This window comes from Leptosomus discolor, chromosome 5 (genome assembly GCF_034619465.1).
Source record: "Leptosomus discolor isolate bLepDis1 chromosome 5, bLepDis1.hap2, whole genome shotgun sequence".
Classification (NCBI taxonomy): Eukaryota; Metazoa; Chordata; class Aves; order Leptosomiformes; family Leptosomidae; genus Leptosomus; species Leptosomus discolor.
The window spans coordinates 21,855,995-21,873,786 of NC_141395.1; the positions used below are offsets into that span (position 1 = coordinate 21,855,995).

Sequence of the window (17,792 nt, forward strand, 5' to 3'; positions counted from 1 at the left end):
TTCCCACCACCCTCACTAAAACAGTAAAAGGACTGGCTATATCAGATATTCAGCTAGATAAATTACAGGAAATATTTTGAGGTTTGCTATGCAGTACTATTTTACAACTCCCTGTCAAATCTGCAGAACAGAATAAATAAATTCTTCTGCCAAAAGCATATGAGAACAGGAATCTACCGTCTTGAACACAGAGGCTTCTCGCATCAGAGTACAACAAATAACTATCAATCACAAACTAAGTATTCAGGAGATAAGACAAATCAATACCATACAAGAAAGTGGAAAACCTATACCAATGATCTGGAAAACGTCAAAGTCTTCCTTCCCTCCACCAGTGAGCCTAGACACGCCATATTGCAGGAACTCTTCTGAAATGTCTTATCTGAAGAATAATCAGCTATCACCACTAGTCATAGTTAAAAGAATTTTAAGAGCGCTCTGCTCTGACTGACAAAGGCATTAAATCTGTGGCTAGAAAGTGAAACCAGATATATTTAGATTACACATAGGTTTACTTAACAGTGACTGTGTTCAGCATTGAAATAAAGTATCAGCCTGAACGATGGCTTTTTATCTTCAGACGCTGTTTCCGTAAGGAGACTTCTACCTAGGGCAACACAGAGCCCAGTGCCTGTCAGCTTGGTACAATGCCATCAACACACTAAGATCAGAGTGGAATGTCCAAGGATGACCATTAACTATGTTCGGGGCATTCAAATAAACCTGGCAATAAGCACACAGTTTGGAAACTGAGGAAAGAAAAATGAAGACTATGCCCACTACCTCCTTCCACCTCACAACCACCCCCTCCCTCTGTTCTCATTCCAGTTGTCCCACAGAGACATAGAAGTACTGATGTTAAACCTCAGCCCAAGAGATTCTTTTATTTTTCTCTGTCAGAAGAGCTTTATTTAGGGCAACTCCATTGAAACAAGCGAAATAAATGAACAACCAAAAATATAGCTGCTGTGTTTGTCAAGCGCATGGGAGAAACAATAACTTATAGGTGGATCAAAATCACATGTTCTGTTGAAGCTCGGTAGAAATAAAGCCATACCTCACCACCAGAGAAGTACATCCTGTTACCCCATACAGTCATGTCACATATTGCAGTCTTGCCTTTGAAGCTAGAGTAGTAAGACAGTCAATATCCCAGCTCCCTTACCAGTTTTCCAATCCAATATAGTATATTTAGTGTAAGAACATGGTTTTATCCCCCTGTGCTATCATGATTAGTCTTTGAAGTGACAACAACACAGCAGAAAACACAGTTAGCAATCTACCTGGCAGCACTACACGTCACACTGGAAACCTTTTAGCCCTATGAATCACAAAAATAAGATAAGGTACATCACAAAACATGTTCCTGCTCTTTTTTTAAGAAGGAATTCCTACAAAGGAATTCAAGTCTTTTGGAAAAGATAAGGTGCTAATGAAGTTCAAGATCAACTTTCAGAAGTGCATCAGAAACAAACGGAAACCACAATGCTTCTCCTTTTGCTTGTCTTTGACTAGGAAGTTGCACATACTCCAAACACACCTTGGTACTTCACACTTAAAGAAAGGTGTAGGTGTGTCGCAAAGGAAAGTGGAGTGATGTCAAACATTAAGAAAGTTTAATGCCCATCTGTGTATGTCATCATCAAATTTATCTTTTAACTAAGTACTCCATGGCCTTGAGTCCTCTCACATGCTAGTCATGGAGCTCACAGGGAGACTGGTACATTTCCAGATCTGGTATGAGAGCATCTTCCCATTCATTAGTAATCCACACCAAGGAAATGTCAGCACCACTGCAGGTAAGAAAAACCTAAACAAAAACAGTCCACTTTCAGCAGGTCTTATCTTCTCCCTGACTTGTCATTTAAAATAGATGAGTTGTCTAAATAAAGAAGTTGAAATGGAACTATAGCAACTCAAATTAGACTGTCTAGGCAAACCCTGTATTATAAACACTACCCAAGATTAAATGCCTTTTGCTCTGCTCCACATCTCAAATATCTTCTTAAGAATTGTTATTTATAAGTGAAAAATGTTTATATAAAAAAAACCCACAATCACTGCTATTTCAGAATTTCTAGTCATCAGAACTGCAATTTGCCTTGTGGACGTGTCAGGGTAAGACTGGTGTGACCAGTGCTTGCTGCTCCCAACCCCTGGTAATGTGGTTAGCATAACTGACACCATTTTATAAGGCAAATAGCCATTCTCTATGACTGAGTGGGTCACATATTCACTCCCTTTCCCTTTATTATCATGCCCTGAGAAGGTCCTGTGAATCCAGAAGACAATCCAAACAGATTTCTTCTTCCCCTCCCTAAAGGCCTCAAGATTCCTGGGCACCAGGCCGATTACTCCCTTCCTCTGGCTTTAAAGGTCTCAGGCAACCAGTCAACTCAGTGGTGGTGATGACCTCGTCACAGAACAAAGCAGCGTAACAGCACACAGAGCACTGTCCATAAAATCAAGCAGTTAGAAGTTGTGAGTGGGGAACTTGGACCAGAGCTGCTGCTGGGCAGTAAGACTTGTGACCCCCATGGCCAGGGATGCCTCCACTGTCATGTGCTTCCTGTGGGGACTGAGTGACTGACTTGTATGTTTTCATAGGATTTTCAAGTCTAGATTATGACTGCTATATTGAAACAGCAAATTACATACTAAAATTTGACATGATCTGCAGAGGGTCCAGGTGATTAGAAAGGGTAAGTTAAGTTGTATTATAAATTCTGTATTACCTAGGTGATCAGAAACCCTACGTTACGATCCAGGTGATTAGAAATCATAAGTTGTCATATCATAAACTCTGTATTACACTACATATAAATTGAACTATACCGATTCTCCTCATAGAAATCCTGTGCCATTCTAATCATAAGTTCTGTGCTACACTAATCATAATATCTTGTTAAGAAAATAAAGCTTTAATTGTATCTACATTTTAGTGCCACCATCATTCTGCCAAGGATCCCTAAAAGAACCTGGCTGTCCCCGTAGTGTCAGGTGACAAGAAGCTTGATTAAGAGAATCTTGGGAGTAAACAGATATTATTCTCTGTTGCGGAATTTACTTCTCACACACCACAAAATTCTCCTGCTCACATGTGCTAAAAAAGAAGGGTATGGGGGAACAACCAACACACAGAGACAACTTAATAAATACAGTTGATCCTAAACCAAACAAGTAAACAAGCTAAAAAACGTTCAGTTCTGACCTCAAAAAGACATCGAATCGCTCATAAAATATGCTACTTAAAACCTACAACATATCAATTCGAATGGGCTCAAACGTGAAATGCAAATGAAGTATCTCTGTTCCCATTTGCAGAACTTAACATTTTCCTCACAAGTCCCATGGCTTTCAGGTCTGCTTGGGATACCTTATCATCGCTTTATAAACGTAGTCCAGTTTACGCCCTTTGCTATCACTTTTCCAAGGTTATGATCACAAAGTAACATCAAGTACTGCATTTTAAGAGATTAATGAACTAAAGAGTACGAAACTTAACTTAGCAGTAAAAAGTCAAGTTCTATACCTGGAATAATCTCTTCTCTCAGTCACGTTACCTTCCATTGGAGCTGCCATTGTTAAAAACAAAAAAGTGAAAAAAGGCATTATGCATAAGAGTAAAAGAAAATTATACTCCGTTTCAGTATTTTACTATAATTTACAAAAGAAATTGCATGTATCAGGTCACAGAGCAAAGAGGTTGCTTAGCTGTATTCACCTAACAAACACCTAAAATGCCTCCACTTTCACATCAGTATACAAAGGTAACGTGAATTCGCCAAACTTACAGTGTAGAAGATGTGTGCCATTGAACAATGGGTATCATTACACATAACAGTCCATTACTTAAAGAGATTTAAAGGAATATTTTTCTTTGGGCGCAATGAAAAGTAACTAACTAAATAAATCTATTTGAGCCTAGCACCTAGGGGAAAAAAGGGAAGATCTACTCTGTTAGGTTGTCATTAGGTTAAGATTATGTAAAATAATATGTTGGTAGGAACATGGACCATCTTTAAAGGTTCTCTGAAAGGACACTTGAGAAGACCAAAACAAAGAACTGAGCCACCAGTAATAATGGCACATATGTAAGAGGTATTATTATCTGTTAAACTAGCTCACAAGACACAGGAGGTAGAAGAAAAGCTCTGAGACACCCAAGCACTTCTCCAGTTAACATTAGTGTTGTAATCAGATCTGCACTGGCTTCCTGCAAAATGAAAAAGAATCCAACTTCACTTACACTGCAAATTTGTTAGGGAAGAAGAAACAGAAAAAGTAGCAGCCAAAGAACTTGCAGCAAGCTTTTTCACCCATGTTTCTGTTGCTCCTGTAGCTTGGCCGGCAGCACAGCTGTGCTGCACAGCCACCCGGCTGGCACACTGCAGGCAGAAGTCAGCTCCTGTCGTACAGCCACATTGGGGCCGTTGTGTGGTAAGGAGAAATGTGGATGTACTGTACTCAACGTGAATGAATCCAACAAATCCCTAGTCATTCTGCATTTTCCCAACAAAAGACATGAAGACATGAGTTGAAGTGAAGGATGCAACTTAGTTTAAGAATGTATTGCAAACACTGAAATGGATTTTGTCTGTTGTGTTATTACCCATTCACCCTCACAATGTAGGGTGAATTACCCTCAAATTTTCAGACAATAATGTAAACCATTTTATTCAGAATTTTTTTTAGTTACAGTTGTACCAAAACCTTGCAATCAAATTCACAGAACCAAAAGCCACACAAAGAACATCTGTGTGAAACAGAGACAGTTTCTTGCTGTTTTAACAAGCTGTGGTTAGGTCAAAGACAACATCAATGACCTAAGAGGTCTCACTTTTTTTTTAATTTAAACTTTTTCTCATCGTTCATAGTGTTACACAGGAAAAATAAAACAACGTTGAAGTAGATGTAAGAGGTCTTGACAGTTTGTTTTTACAGGGTTTGATAAAACTAGGTGAATTTTGCTCACATTTTGGGAGAATAATAAATTTGTTCCTACTAGGTTAATCCAAAAGTTTGTTTGTTTGTTTGTTTTTAAATCACAGGCTTCAAACTATCTGTTATCAAAAAGAAAAAGCAAAATCTCCAGGGCTTTTGTAGAAGAGGGCATTTCTGTAAGAAATCTGAGAGATCCTCCTTTACCTAACTAGCTCTCCAGAAAGCGTATCAGCAGGGGCATTTCATCTTTCCTTCATTGATCTGAAGCAGCAGAAACATTTCACTCAGAAGCACATGCACCACAAGAAGTAGCTTTTTTTCTGCATTCATTTGAAAAGCTGCTAAAATAAACTTCCTTATCATTCAGTCAGCTGCACAACAAAAGAATGTTGGGTAAGAAATCTCAATTTAAACTGAAGAAACTTATCGAGAAAAGAAAGGGAAAGCTGACATCACTCTTCCCTTAAAAATTTTTTATCGAAACTTGTTGTTTCAAAGGTCTAGAGTTTTATTCTAGAGTGAACAGTCAACACAAGAGTTTCACAGGAAAATCTTAACAGCAATACTTCAAGTATTCACGAAACCAACAATGCAATTTAGACATACGCATATCAGGATGCAGTTCTTACTCAAGGACAAAGCCTCCCATCAGACACAGGAGAAACTAGAGAGGAGAAAAACCAGAAATAACTGACAGAGGATAAAGTATTTGAAGTCAGAGGGAAATTTAAAAAAAAAGATTACCAACCTGCACTTAGTACTATTTGGTTGCCTCTACATCTGCATTTTGGTTTAGAGCAAACAGAGCAGTTTTGAAGTGAATACTCTCCTTCATCTTCCTTATAGAGCTTTAGTTTGCTTTGCAGAGAGGCTCTTGTGTGTGCAAAATAAACTCCTTTCAGAGGAACCTGAACTGGAGGTTCTGCTCCAGTAGAAACACGCTCTAACCCATGAAAGATGTAATGGTTCAAACAGCCTTTGCATATTTTCAAAAACAAGGACAGCTAGGCTGTTTGATCCAAGGAACTAGCATACCTATCATTCAAAGTAAAACTCCAAACCCAAATATATTGTAGAGGCCTCAACATTAACTGATTCACTCCCCTTATCTGCTCCCATTTCACCAGAAACTTATAGACATAGACACAACTAAGATACTAATGAAATTACAATGTGGAACTAATTTGTAATCCACAAATATTTTCCAAGGGACACTTTTGTCAGAGTTGCTTCCTAAATTTAAGATGCTCTTTGAAAGAACCCAAATCAAGTATTTTTCTTCTATTCCACACAAAGATACCACCAAAAATTGTTTAGAACAATGGAATCACAGAGCCATTTAGGTTGAAAGTGTCATCTAGAGAGCACCTAGTTCAATCCCGCTGCTTCAACAGTGTCAGCTAAAACAGATTGCCCAGCCAGGTTTTGAGTATCTCCACAGATGGAGACTCCACCACCTTTCCAGGCAATTTGTTGTAGTATTTGATCATCCTCACAGTAAAAGTTTCCTTGTGTTAAGACTGAGATTCATCGGTTTTGGTTTGTGTCCATTGCCTCTTGTCCTGTCTACGGGCATTACTGAGAAGAGTCTGGCTCGCGCTTCTTCATTCCCTGCCATCATATATTTGTACATATTGATAAGATCCCCCTGAGCCTTCTTTTCTCCTGATTGCATGGTTCTAGCCCTCAGCCTCAAACGAAAGATGCTCCAGTCCCTTAATCATCTCTGTGTCCACGGACATGCTCAAGTTTTGCAGGCTCATGCCTGATGTACAAAGCTGAGGAAAATCTCTGTTAAGAGAGACTCCCTGAACAGGTTTGGTTTGTCCAAGCTGAGACATGAACAGCAGGACTAAGGTTTCTACTGTTTCCACCTCCTTCTTACCTGTCTGTCCAAGCCTCTATTCAGCTGTGAGTTTTCAGAACATTATAAAGAAAAGTCCTAAAGTAACATACTCTGAAGAACTGGAAGAAACAGCTATTTTGAGCTACAGCTGTCTACAGAACAAAGATCTATAAGGGGAAAAAAATTCAAAATAAATTACCTTTTTGTATTAAGGAAGAAAAAAGTTAACCTAGCAGTTAATTTGAATAATACTCTACAACAGCAATGGCATGTTATCATACCAAATATAGGTGCATGACACTACCTCAGAAATAAAGCTTTTCCTTCAAAGTTCACAGATGTGAGGGAACTTCTTCCTCCAGTACTCTTCTAATACAGAACCAGTTCTTCCTAACAAAATGCAAAATAAAAACAAAACCCCTTTCCTATCGTATGTTCTACTACAATCTTTAAATAGTCTATTAAGTTACATGGCCAGCTATTTTTCCCCTTAAGATAAAACTAAAAGATCTAATTTTTTGTTAAAATATTTTCAGAAAAGAAACACGGATTGTGACAACTTCATTCTCCCCGTTTCATCATCAATACAGAAACCGTTATTCAATATGCATACAAATCTTGACATCTGGAAGGCAAAACTCACACTGGAAATAGCTCTGCATAGCTACATGAGAACTTGATATCTGGTATTCAACACAAGACCAAAAGTTACCTTAACAGGGAATCATCTGAACTCCACAGAACTCAGCTTAACTCCACCTCACCTTACACAGGCAGGATAAATTGAAGATTTGCTATGCTGAATCCGATTTCCTGCCTAGACAAAAAGCTGTTAAGAGAATTACCCTTCATTTCTGAAGTAGCACTATAAACAAACACTGGTGTTGATTTAGCCGGCATATTTTATTGTTTCTCATTTAGTTTGAAAGTAAACACTTGGAACAATTCTAATACCATGAATGCAGTATTTTCTAAGTCTTCCGGATGTCACCACATAGTGCATCATTCTCTTCCGAGGACAAACAACAGCAATCTACCAAAACAAAAGCAGTATTGCTACTGCACTGTCATGAAGATCTCTAATTAATACTGCAGTACTGAGCTACAAAGTTACTTCACCCAACAGAACATGCCTGCTAGAATCTGAGTCCATCACAACCACACACTACAAGCAAAATACTTATCTATTTCTCATCCTGCTTCTCATGAAACAATGGAAGAGCTGGAGCCATATATATGCTATCATATAATTAAATTTTCATCAGGTGATTCTAATCTAATTCTAATGAAGTTCCTATTAGTAGTCTGTGGCTCAGTGGCTGGAAGCACAAGACACTAACAGGAATAAATTGTAAGTTTAAATTCAGTCCCTGTAATAAAATGCCTTCAAAGCAAAGAAGTGAGAAGGAAAACGCAACTTTGTAACTGAATTGTGATCCATCTGAACATTTCTTCTCAGAAGTCTAAAGCAATAGCTCAAGCTTATGATCTTGTCCATATTACTGCTACAGGACAGAAACCATAATCACCAAGTAAATACACAACATTTTCTGGTCTGTTAAATTAACTATTTTTGCACCACTACCCTGAAGCAGCTATACTTGGCACATAGTTTGCTTACATCTATAATAAATATTTGTTCCTATTAAGAAAACCCTCAGACATTCAACATTGATCTTGACCTTTGAGTTCACACTACTTCTGAAAGCGTAACTAGGAACACAGAAAAGTTTCCAATTTCCAGTCTGCTTCTAGTCCTCATTTCTCTTTAAGTGTGTTAGCACAGCTTAGCTTAAAAGCTATGTAACATAACCATTACACCAGCCTTACAGGACATCCTCAAGTTTCACCTGTATTTTACTTCTGATCAGAATACCTCAGAGGTAGTTAGACATCCACATGAATAATTAGACTAATAAAATGAGTCAGAAATTGTTAATCATAAAGACAATGGATTAACAGAGACAGCTAATTTATCATACTGGGGTTTCACCAACTGTCAAGTAAAGTCACATACTCAGTCAAATATACACCTAGGGGCAAAGGACTGGAAATATTATTCCACCAATGCCACAAACTTACTACTCCAGCTAACAAACAAAGGACACTGTTCAAACTTTTCACTGGGCTTCTCTCAGGAGCAAGCTGCAGGAACTATCACAAACAGCAACCCTGGAAAATTGCACCTGGGAATTGTTCAGAGGGACTCTTTAAAAAGCCACCCTTTATCAGCATCTCTCCACTGCCATGGAAACTTTCTACAAAACAGTCACCAGTCAACTGAAGTCTACCTAAATGCCAGGAAGCATGTACACTTCTCCACGAAGTCTAAGCTTCTTCCCCTTTACTGCCATCCCCCAACTATCTATTCTCTCCTGAAAGGCAAACAACTCCCATAAAGTAACTCTGACTTGACAGCAGTTTCAGGAAAAAATAGGTTCCTCCTGCACTGTCAGGTACCACATGATTGCTTGTTTCTCCCTGTATACTCTCCCTGGTTTTTCTCATTACTACGTTTTCTGTCCCAGGGCAGGGGTTTTTTCCCCACATATTTTTAGTCTAACGCTCCTAGCCCCCCAGATACATGTTGAATACCCCAGCGTGGTCTCCAGCCAGAAGCACTGGGCAGGAGGAAGCAAGTAGCAGAGGGAAGGAAGAGCTGCATCATCACCACCACACAATACCAAGGTAGGCAAGGGAGGAGGACAGGAGCCAAACCCCACAAAAGGAGGCAGGAGACAAGCATTCAACATGTACTGGTTGCTTCAATTGCAGAGTTGATCGCACAACCACACAGAACCTAGTACAGTGCATATAGAGACTGATCTAAGAAAGAAAAAGAAAAGTTTTAAAGCAAACGCTTCTCTCAAGGATTTCATACCAGCATTGCTTTATTCTGCCACTGCTGGATGGTAACATTCTTACACCCACAAGCTTCAACCATGCAACCCTTAGGCACACCTAAAGACATTCAAACTTAGCAAGAAACAGTGAAACCTAGCAGAGCTGTCAGGATTTCATCCCACCAGCAAGGCTGTGCTGCAAAAGGCAGAAATAAGTAAAAGTCCACTCATTCAAAGAAGCTCATTATTGACACAGGGTAAGTAGAATCAAATTCTGTCAAGTGTGATTTCCTTTAGCGGGAAAAAACGTTTAAAAAAATCTCACTTCTAATTTTGGGCACCAGTAAATTTATTAGTGACGCACTTACCTTCCAAATTCTGCAAGCAGATTGCTACACTGCTGCTGCTGCCCAGTAGTATCCCAGTGACTTCAGCAAACCCAAGAAGTTAACAATAGTAACAAACCTAACTTGATTTTTGAGGTTGTCCTGGTTTCACTGGGACAGAATCTTAGGCCAGCCACGGTATGCAGGCCAGTCAGGCGCTTAAGCTCGGAGGGGCAAAAGCCAGGGAAGCCGACCCATGTTGGCTAACAGTTGTCTCCCATACCATAAGCCTCACACTCATTATAAAAGGGGAAGTTTGCTAAGGCTGGGGAAGCTTTTCCTCCTGGGGCTCTTCTTCCTCCTGAGGGTCACCATCCCTGGAGGGGCTTGCTCATCATTCTGTTCCTGAGGACTGCTCTCCTGTTTAATGTGACTGTTGCATGTTCACTGGGCTGAGTATAACTTTGTATAATTTATATTGGCATTAGTAATAATATTAGTCTTATTGTTTCATTAAGTCTGTTTTCATTTCAACTTACAGTTCTCCTCTCCTTTTCCTGACTCCTCTTCTTGGCTGGGGAGGGGTCATCAGGTGATCGAGCAACTGCTGTAGTTTAGCCCCAGATATGGGCTAAATGTAGACAGAGGCCCATTCTTCAAACACCAAGAATTGCTACTACTACTAGAAATATAACCAGCTTCTAACTACTGCTCCCTTATAGTTCTCAATTATTTTGGAAGGAGGAAGAGAGAGAACCAAAAGGATCACACAAAAATGAAATATAGCCTACAGACATAGCCACTATATCAGCCACCCACATCTCCTTTGCATCGAGACCTCGCTGGTTTTGGCCCTCAGGCCAGTCAGAACAGATGTGGTTTTGTTTCCGTTTAACAAAGACAAGCAGATTCTGGAAAAAAACAACTGCTCTCTGGCCTAGGGGAAAGCGATTCTTCACTGAAAGAAAAAAAAAAAAAAAAGTAAAACAGTTCTAATGTTGTTTCAGAGCAACACGACCCAACCTAAAATTGCCTTCCCAGGTCTGAATTTGGCCCCTGCTAGCAAGGTACCTTTACAATGCTGGTCACAAGCAGTGGTCCCCCTTCGAAGATGCAAAGCCTTGCTATTGTAAGATGTTAGTGAGAATCAAAATCATGCAATCCCTTCAAAATTCCACATGCTCACCAGCAGAACTGCTCCTCTTCTAGCAGTCAAGCAAGTCCTGCGGAGCCAGGACTTTCCAGGTCTCAGAGGTTTTGGACATTATCTGTAGGAGGGATTTGGACAGGAGGAGAGAGAAAGCATAGGGACAGGAGGGCCAAGCATAAAGGAGGTATGCCTTCCTGCTCTTGGAATCTGCCTAGCACGCTTTGTGTAAATTATTGTTACATAGACCAGCCAACTGCCTGATATGTTGATTACATGCTCCTTTACCCTTCTAGTTAACAGATTAACTTAAAACGAGCTTTATTTGCTGGTTGTTTGCAATTGCAACAAACCCAAAGCAACTTACACATAATTTTCTTTATTTTCACACCATTCATGCTCTTGTAAAATATAATTAATCTTCTTCCTGACAAGTCTGAATTCCAATTGCATGAGTTCAATTTTATTTAAAAGTCACTAAATTATACAACGAAGTTTGATCATTGAATCACTTACAAAGCACAGCCTCTTAGAAGCAATGAAAACTGCAGCCTTGCCTCAAATCTGGGTATTTCTAATGCAGAAAATTCATTTTTGTTCAAAAAAGCCAAGAGAGAGCTCCCTTCCTCAGCACTATTACTATCACATGAAGACAAGGCAAATAATTAACAACTACAAACTCCGCACAGCCTCATTAGCAGCACAGCACTCTGTTCTACAAGGTATTTTTAAACTGCACCATGACCATGTTTACTCTGAAAACTGAATTAAAAGCCACTCCTCATAAAAATACTAAATGAGGATTTAATATTTTTACAGTTTCTTCAAATGGTTATTGCTGACAGAAAAACTTGACCAATTATTTCCCCAAAATGTAAATTTTTAATTTACAAAATAATAAACTCTTCCTGTCAAGCTACAGAAGTTATGATTAGTATTATGAAGGCTACATTTAGTATGTGTGTGTACAATATGCTTAGGCTGCTGTGGTAACTTTTAAGATTAGTAAGGAACGGAGTTTGCTTTAGAGTAGAATTAAGGCAGGCACATCTTTCTTTCTACACAAAGTTTTTGTATAAAGATCTTAGGTAGCATTAAGTATTACTTATCAAATTATGCAGCTTCTTATGCAAGAATTACAGGGGTTTGGGAAATAAATCTCTGCAAGAATAAATATCAAAGTTTACCATAGCTTTAGCTGCTAGTATTTCACTAAGCAGTCCAATCTAATTTGCAGCACATACATAAAAACTACTGCAAAAGAAAGCCCCTCAGCTGTTGGGGGTTTTTTCCCCCCACTCAAACAAACAAACAAAAAATCCTGATTAAGCACAGGGGTAAGAAATTTTGGAAAGTGTGAATGCAACACAAGCATCTGATTAACAGAACAACACAGAACTGTAATTTTACCTCTAACTACAGAGAGGTTTTCAGAAACAGCACACACCATGCTTACAGACTTGAACATCAGTTCCTGAGCATCATAACCAGAGACTTCTCTACAGAGTCAAAGATCTCTGATAACAAATAATACAGAAGTGTCTATTCTTGGTCAGTCAAAAAGCCATTAGCATTACACATGCAGCAGGGGAGAAAAAAATATAAATAAATAATATTTCATAGGAACACCAAAGACCCCAGAGCCATTAACGTGAGAGTTGTTTACAGGCTGCTTACAGTAAGAACAGTAAAATCAGCAGAATAGTCTCAAACGGCAACCTGTTCTACTCAAAATCCCAACACATTTGTCTCAGCAACACTGCGCCTTATGAGGCAACAAACCACAAGATATTTTTGAGCCCAAAGTTAGAAAGGCAAAACTAGATGAAAGCCCCAGTTCAACTAAGGTAACTTTTTTAATGAGTTACAGTTAATACAGATAATCCATCACTACACAGTAACCCTTTATTTTCCAATTAATTCTGGCTGTTTTCTAGCCAATTAATTTTCCAAGTTAGTTGCAGCAGGAGAGATGAAAATATAATTTTGTAATGAAAGGTAGCACCCAGCCTCACCACAAGAAAATCCACTGCTTCTCCATAACAGAATATTCCTTCCGCAATTAGCAATGCAGGCTGATAAATATTGTTACATCTAGCAGAAAAGCATCACCTCCAATGTAGTTTTCCAAAAACAAGGCAAAGCCACTTGTTTGTATCAATTTAAGAAACCTTTTTAAAAACAAAACAACAACAACAACAAAGACAAATAAAATCCAAACAAAAATCAACCAAAATTCAATGCTGCTTTGTCTCATCCATATGATGTAGGGCTTATTACAATTTGAAGAGTACAAATACAATTTTAACACTACACAATTTAAATGTTCTGTGAAGATTTCTATTGCTTCTGAGGAGGAAAAAACCTTGCATATTTAAGTGACATATATCCATTTCAGTTATTTTATTCAGAATACTTGGTTATAAACCCAAACTGAACAAGACCACCTCTCACAGTATTGCTTTTATCAGCTTTTTTTTTTTAATCGAAGTCATATCCAGCTTACAAAGACAAGCCCAGCACATACATTAAAATCCACTGCACACTTTTAACTTAATGCACTAAAATCACAGAAAGAGATCTCACAGGTCTTCTCTAAATTAAATCTGGCTCTCCCTTAACAGCAATTACTGTTCTTATCTCTGTAACTCCTACTGGAAGGTTGCTTTGGATCCTCCTGTCTTAAGTTAGGAATCCCTTTCTAACTTCCAAATGGGTACACGTATGGACAGCCTGTATCAATCTGAATTAAGAACTTCCTAACCTACGCATTTACAGATAGCAATTGGAATGGTGTCTTCCAGCTCCAGAAAAATTTGTGTATACACTTTAATAGGAAGAGCCTCTCCCTTGCATCAAATCAATCACGCAGCAAGTCAAACAGGGAACCTGATCCGACAAAAAACTAACCCAGCAGAAGAACTAGTTCTCTGTCAGATCAATGCTATCCTTTCAACAGCTGCCTATTAGAGCAGATTAAATGCATCATGAAACCACACACCAAGAGTTTACAAACTGGCTAGCCACCTTAAAAATAAAGCAAACATGGAATAATATCTCATAAGAAGCACTCCTTAAAGACAGCATTTTTTCTTTAACAGGCACTTGAATCTTCTAACCATCACAAAGGAAGCAACAGACAGAGAAGAAAAAAAAGCTGTATCATTTGAAATCTGTATCATGTGGCCTTGGTTTTCAAAATAGCATTTGGCTAGATGCAGATGAGCAGTAAGAAAAGTTCATGTTCTCACACAGAAAAAGAGCAGAACCTCTCCAACCTGCTAAATTCACAGGATGAAGACAGCCCACACAACTAAATTATTTTTATTTCACGATCATTACCAAAACTTTTAAATGTCCCCTAAAACTGGCCATTGAAGTCACTCTGCATCTGTGTTTTAATTACCACATGATACAAAGCCTATTCTGTTGGGAAGTGTGACAAACCATCCTGGTGTACCTCAAGCCTGTGTACCTTTCCTCCTGCAAAGCCCACAAAGATGCTTCAATATGCTGTTCTTTTTCTCATTTAACCGGCAAAGGGCTGTTGTAACTGAACCCATCCCTGAAGACACTACCCAGCTCCTCAGGGAGAGGTATGTAGCGCTTTCCAGGGGTGAAGGGCTCGGTTTCAGCAAGTGGTAACTACTCACGTTCACAATGCAATTAACCCTGGCATGGCCGATGCAAAGGAACATAAACTGCTGCTGAACCACGTTCAGACTGTATTATCCTCCCCTCCCTCAGGTATAAAAAAAAGATGCTTTAAAAGTCCCTCACTAGGTTCATTAAAAGCAACAACATTCAGCCAACATCTCCAAAGTTACGTCCACATTTGGTCAAATGCATAGAATTTATAAGGTGGGGGGTTTTTGGAGGAAGTGGGGTAAGGTGTTTGTTTGGTTTCAGTATTTTTAACAGTATCAAGACTAAATTTAATCTCATAGTGGGTCTCCTGTTAAGGCAACAAATACAAGGTATTACTGAAACAAGATGTATTTGACTAAGCACAAGATAAATAAGTGGTAAAAAATAAGTCTCCGTGAGTTTGAGAGAAAGTCATGAAAGTAATCTAGCCTTAGTGAAAGTTCAACTGAAGTCAGACAAGTTCAGTGTCCAAGAATCTGATTCAATATAACCTGACCTAAATTTCCTCCCTAGGCATTCACATTAGTTAGAGAAATAAAATCAACATTTAATAGCAACAGTAGGTAACTAGCAGTCAAGTTTCTCTACAGATAGGTATTCATTTGCTACTCCGATTTAGCATCCACCTGTACAATGGATGTATGTTTATACATAAATACTTAGAAATACATTTTACATGGCAAAAGATACAAACTTTTAAGTGGAAAGAATAAAATGGAAAGGAGTTTCTAAATGAAACTCTCACCCAGGCATTCTACAGGTGCTGCAACAGAAAATAACTACTGTTTAAATAACTCATACGATTCCTGTCACACCCTAGACAAGGATTAATCCAACATCCTCGAGGCCTTTTTTACCTTAGAAGAGGGATTTACTTCCCAGAAAAGATATAGCTTATGCTAGTAGAATCACTTCCATTTAGATACTTAGATCCATTCCTCAGACTAAGACAAAGTCCTCTGGTCAGTAAACGCACACCCACGGGGCGGGGAGGGTGTGCTCTGCTTGCAGCACTCGCTCCGGTCTGGTCCAGCCAGCCACCCTCAGGGACCCGAACCCTCACCCCTCCTCAGTCCCTTTTCACAGCCTAGGAAGTGCAAACAGAAACACAAAGGCACCACCTGCGTCAACAGAAAGCCACGCCATTTCAAGGAAGAAGTACTTCTCTCAACTATTTTGTTTCTGCCTGTGGAAAATAAAAAGCTTAATGACAAAGCTGAGTACACACAACTTGCAACCCAGACCAATAACATGTAGCTCTGGTTGTCATCAGCCTTACAACAATTAGCAATTGGTGTGTAATACTGAAGATAAACAAGACCCCTGGATTTTTTTTCATTTAAGTGGCCTCATTCACAAGGAATAGCAATCACAGTCTTAGAGTTGGCCGTTGCCATCTGCAGTACTTGCCGGAGGTTTAAAATGTTACGTACAATTAAACCAAGTTTTCCCAAAGTATTTTTTTAGCAACAAGCAACATCTAGGTCAGGAGACAAAAAACTTTCCATCACCCACTGTTAACAACAGCAACCTTTTCATACAGCAACACTCGAAATAATCCAATCCAAATATAGGCGATGGAGCCCTAACACATCTGATCTGCATTAGCTGGACACGTGAACAAAGCGCTGAAGCGCACCACGAGAAAGCCCTCTCCATACAGGGACGTGGGGAGGGGGACGGCAGACGCGTTAAAGCTCACACGGCAAACCGGGACAAAGGCAGGTTGGTTGGGGTGAAGCGAAGCTGTAATCGCCCGCCGGCCTTACGTGCCACTGACAGGCACGGGGAACGGAGCCGAGGGGCACAAGGAGACGGGGACAAGCTTAAACAGTGAGGGAGAAGAGGAGAGGGTTTAAAATCACGAAAAATAAAAGGAAGTCACCACGATACCAGCAGATCTAGGGGTGAGATTTACCTCCCCCATGAAAATCACCAGAAAAATGCAGAGTAATCTAAGCGGATGCACGCACACGTGTGCATCCCCGGGCAGACGTAGGCGCACATACACACAAAGCCAAAGAGCGCATTCGCGGAGTTGCCGAGGTCTCGGTGCAAACCAGCGGGTTGGGGCTCAGGCAACCACAGCAGCCACCGGTGCAAGCGGCTGACCGTGCACTACGGGGCGGCGGCAGCACCCTCCACCGGGCCGGGCCGCACCGGGCGGGGCGCGGCGGGTTCTAGAAGGAGCCGCCGCCCCCCGGGGCCGCGCCGCCCGCCCGCTGCCGGGCGGATAAAGTTTGCAGCAGCCGGCGGCGGCGCCACTGCAGTGCCGGGCGCATCCGCCGCAGTGAGCGAGCCCCAGCCTGCGGGAGGACAAGCGGCAGTAGGCCCGGAGCCGGCCGGCTGGCCGCCACCGCATCCCTGTCTCCGGCCCGCAGCACCTTCCACCGCCCTCCCCGCTCTCCCACTCCACTAACCGATAACCTCCTGCAGCTCGTAGGCGTCCCTGCAGATGGGCCAGCCGACAGCCGGGGCGGCGGGCGCGGGCGCCGGCTGGGGCTGCTGGACGTGGACCGGTGACTCGCCCTGCTCCGCCATGATGCTGCTGGAGCGCCCAGGCACCCGACGACCTTCTTCAAACTTCCCTTCCAGCAACACCTTTCGGCCGCGGTCCCTCCCGCCCGCCCTCCCCGCGCAGCCGGCCGCCCGGTGGAGGGAGGAGGCAGGGCACCGAGGGGGAGGAGGCAGAGGCGGGCGCCGCCGGCCCCGGCCGCTACCCCCGCGCCACTGAGGGGAGCGGGAGAGCGGCGGCTGGGCCCGGCGGCCCCCGGCCCGTGTCTGTGCGCAGCGGCGGCAGAGCGCGGTGGTCGCTCCCCCCCTCACATGCCTCCGCCTGAGGGGGACGCGCGGGGTCTCCGGGGGGGGGGGGGGGGGGGGGGGGGGGGCGGCGGCGGCGGCCCCGCTAGCCCCGGGGGCTCGCCGCCATCCCCAGCGCCTTGTCACCTGCTTGCCGGCAGGCTGCATCTCCGGCCATCTTCCCTTCCTGCTCATCCCGCGGCTGGAAGCACTACGAGGTGCTATAAGGGGCCGTGTGG

At 41.5% G+C, this 17,792-nt stretch overlaps 1 protein-coding gene across 1 annotated transcript in view; it reads right to left on the reverse strand.

Moving 5' to 3' along the window:
* The window catches only part of STK39 (serine/threonine kinase 39), a 104,806-nt gene extending 87,511 nt beyond the window's left edge, over positions 1–17,295 (reverse strand). The window contains exon 1 of the mRNA XM_086465400.1: positions 17,175–17,295. Within this exon, the coding sequence (XP_086321526.1) occupies positions 17,175–17,295 (121 nt within the window). The remainder of the gene's footprint in view (positions 1–17,174) is intronic.
* Positions 17,296–17,792: the final 497 nt, after the last annotated feature.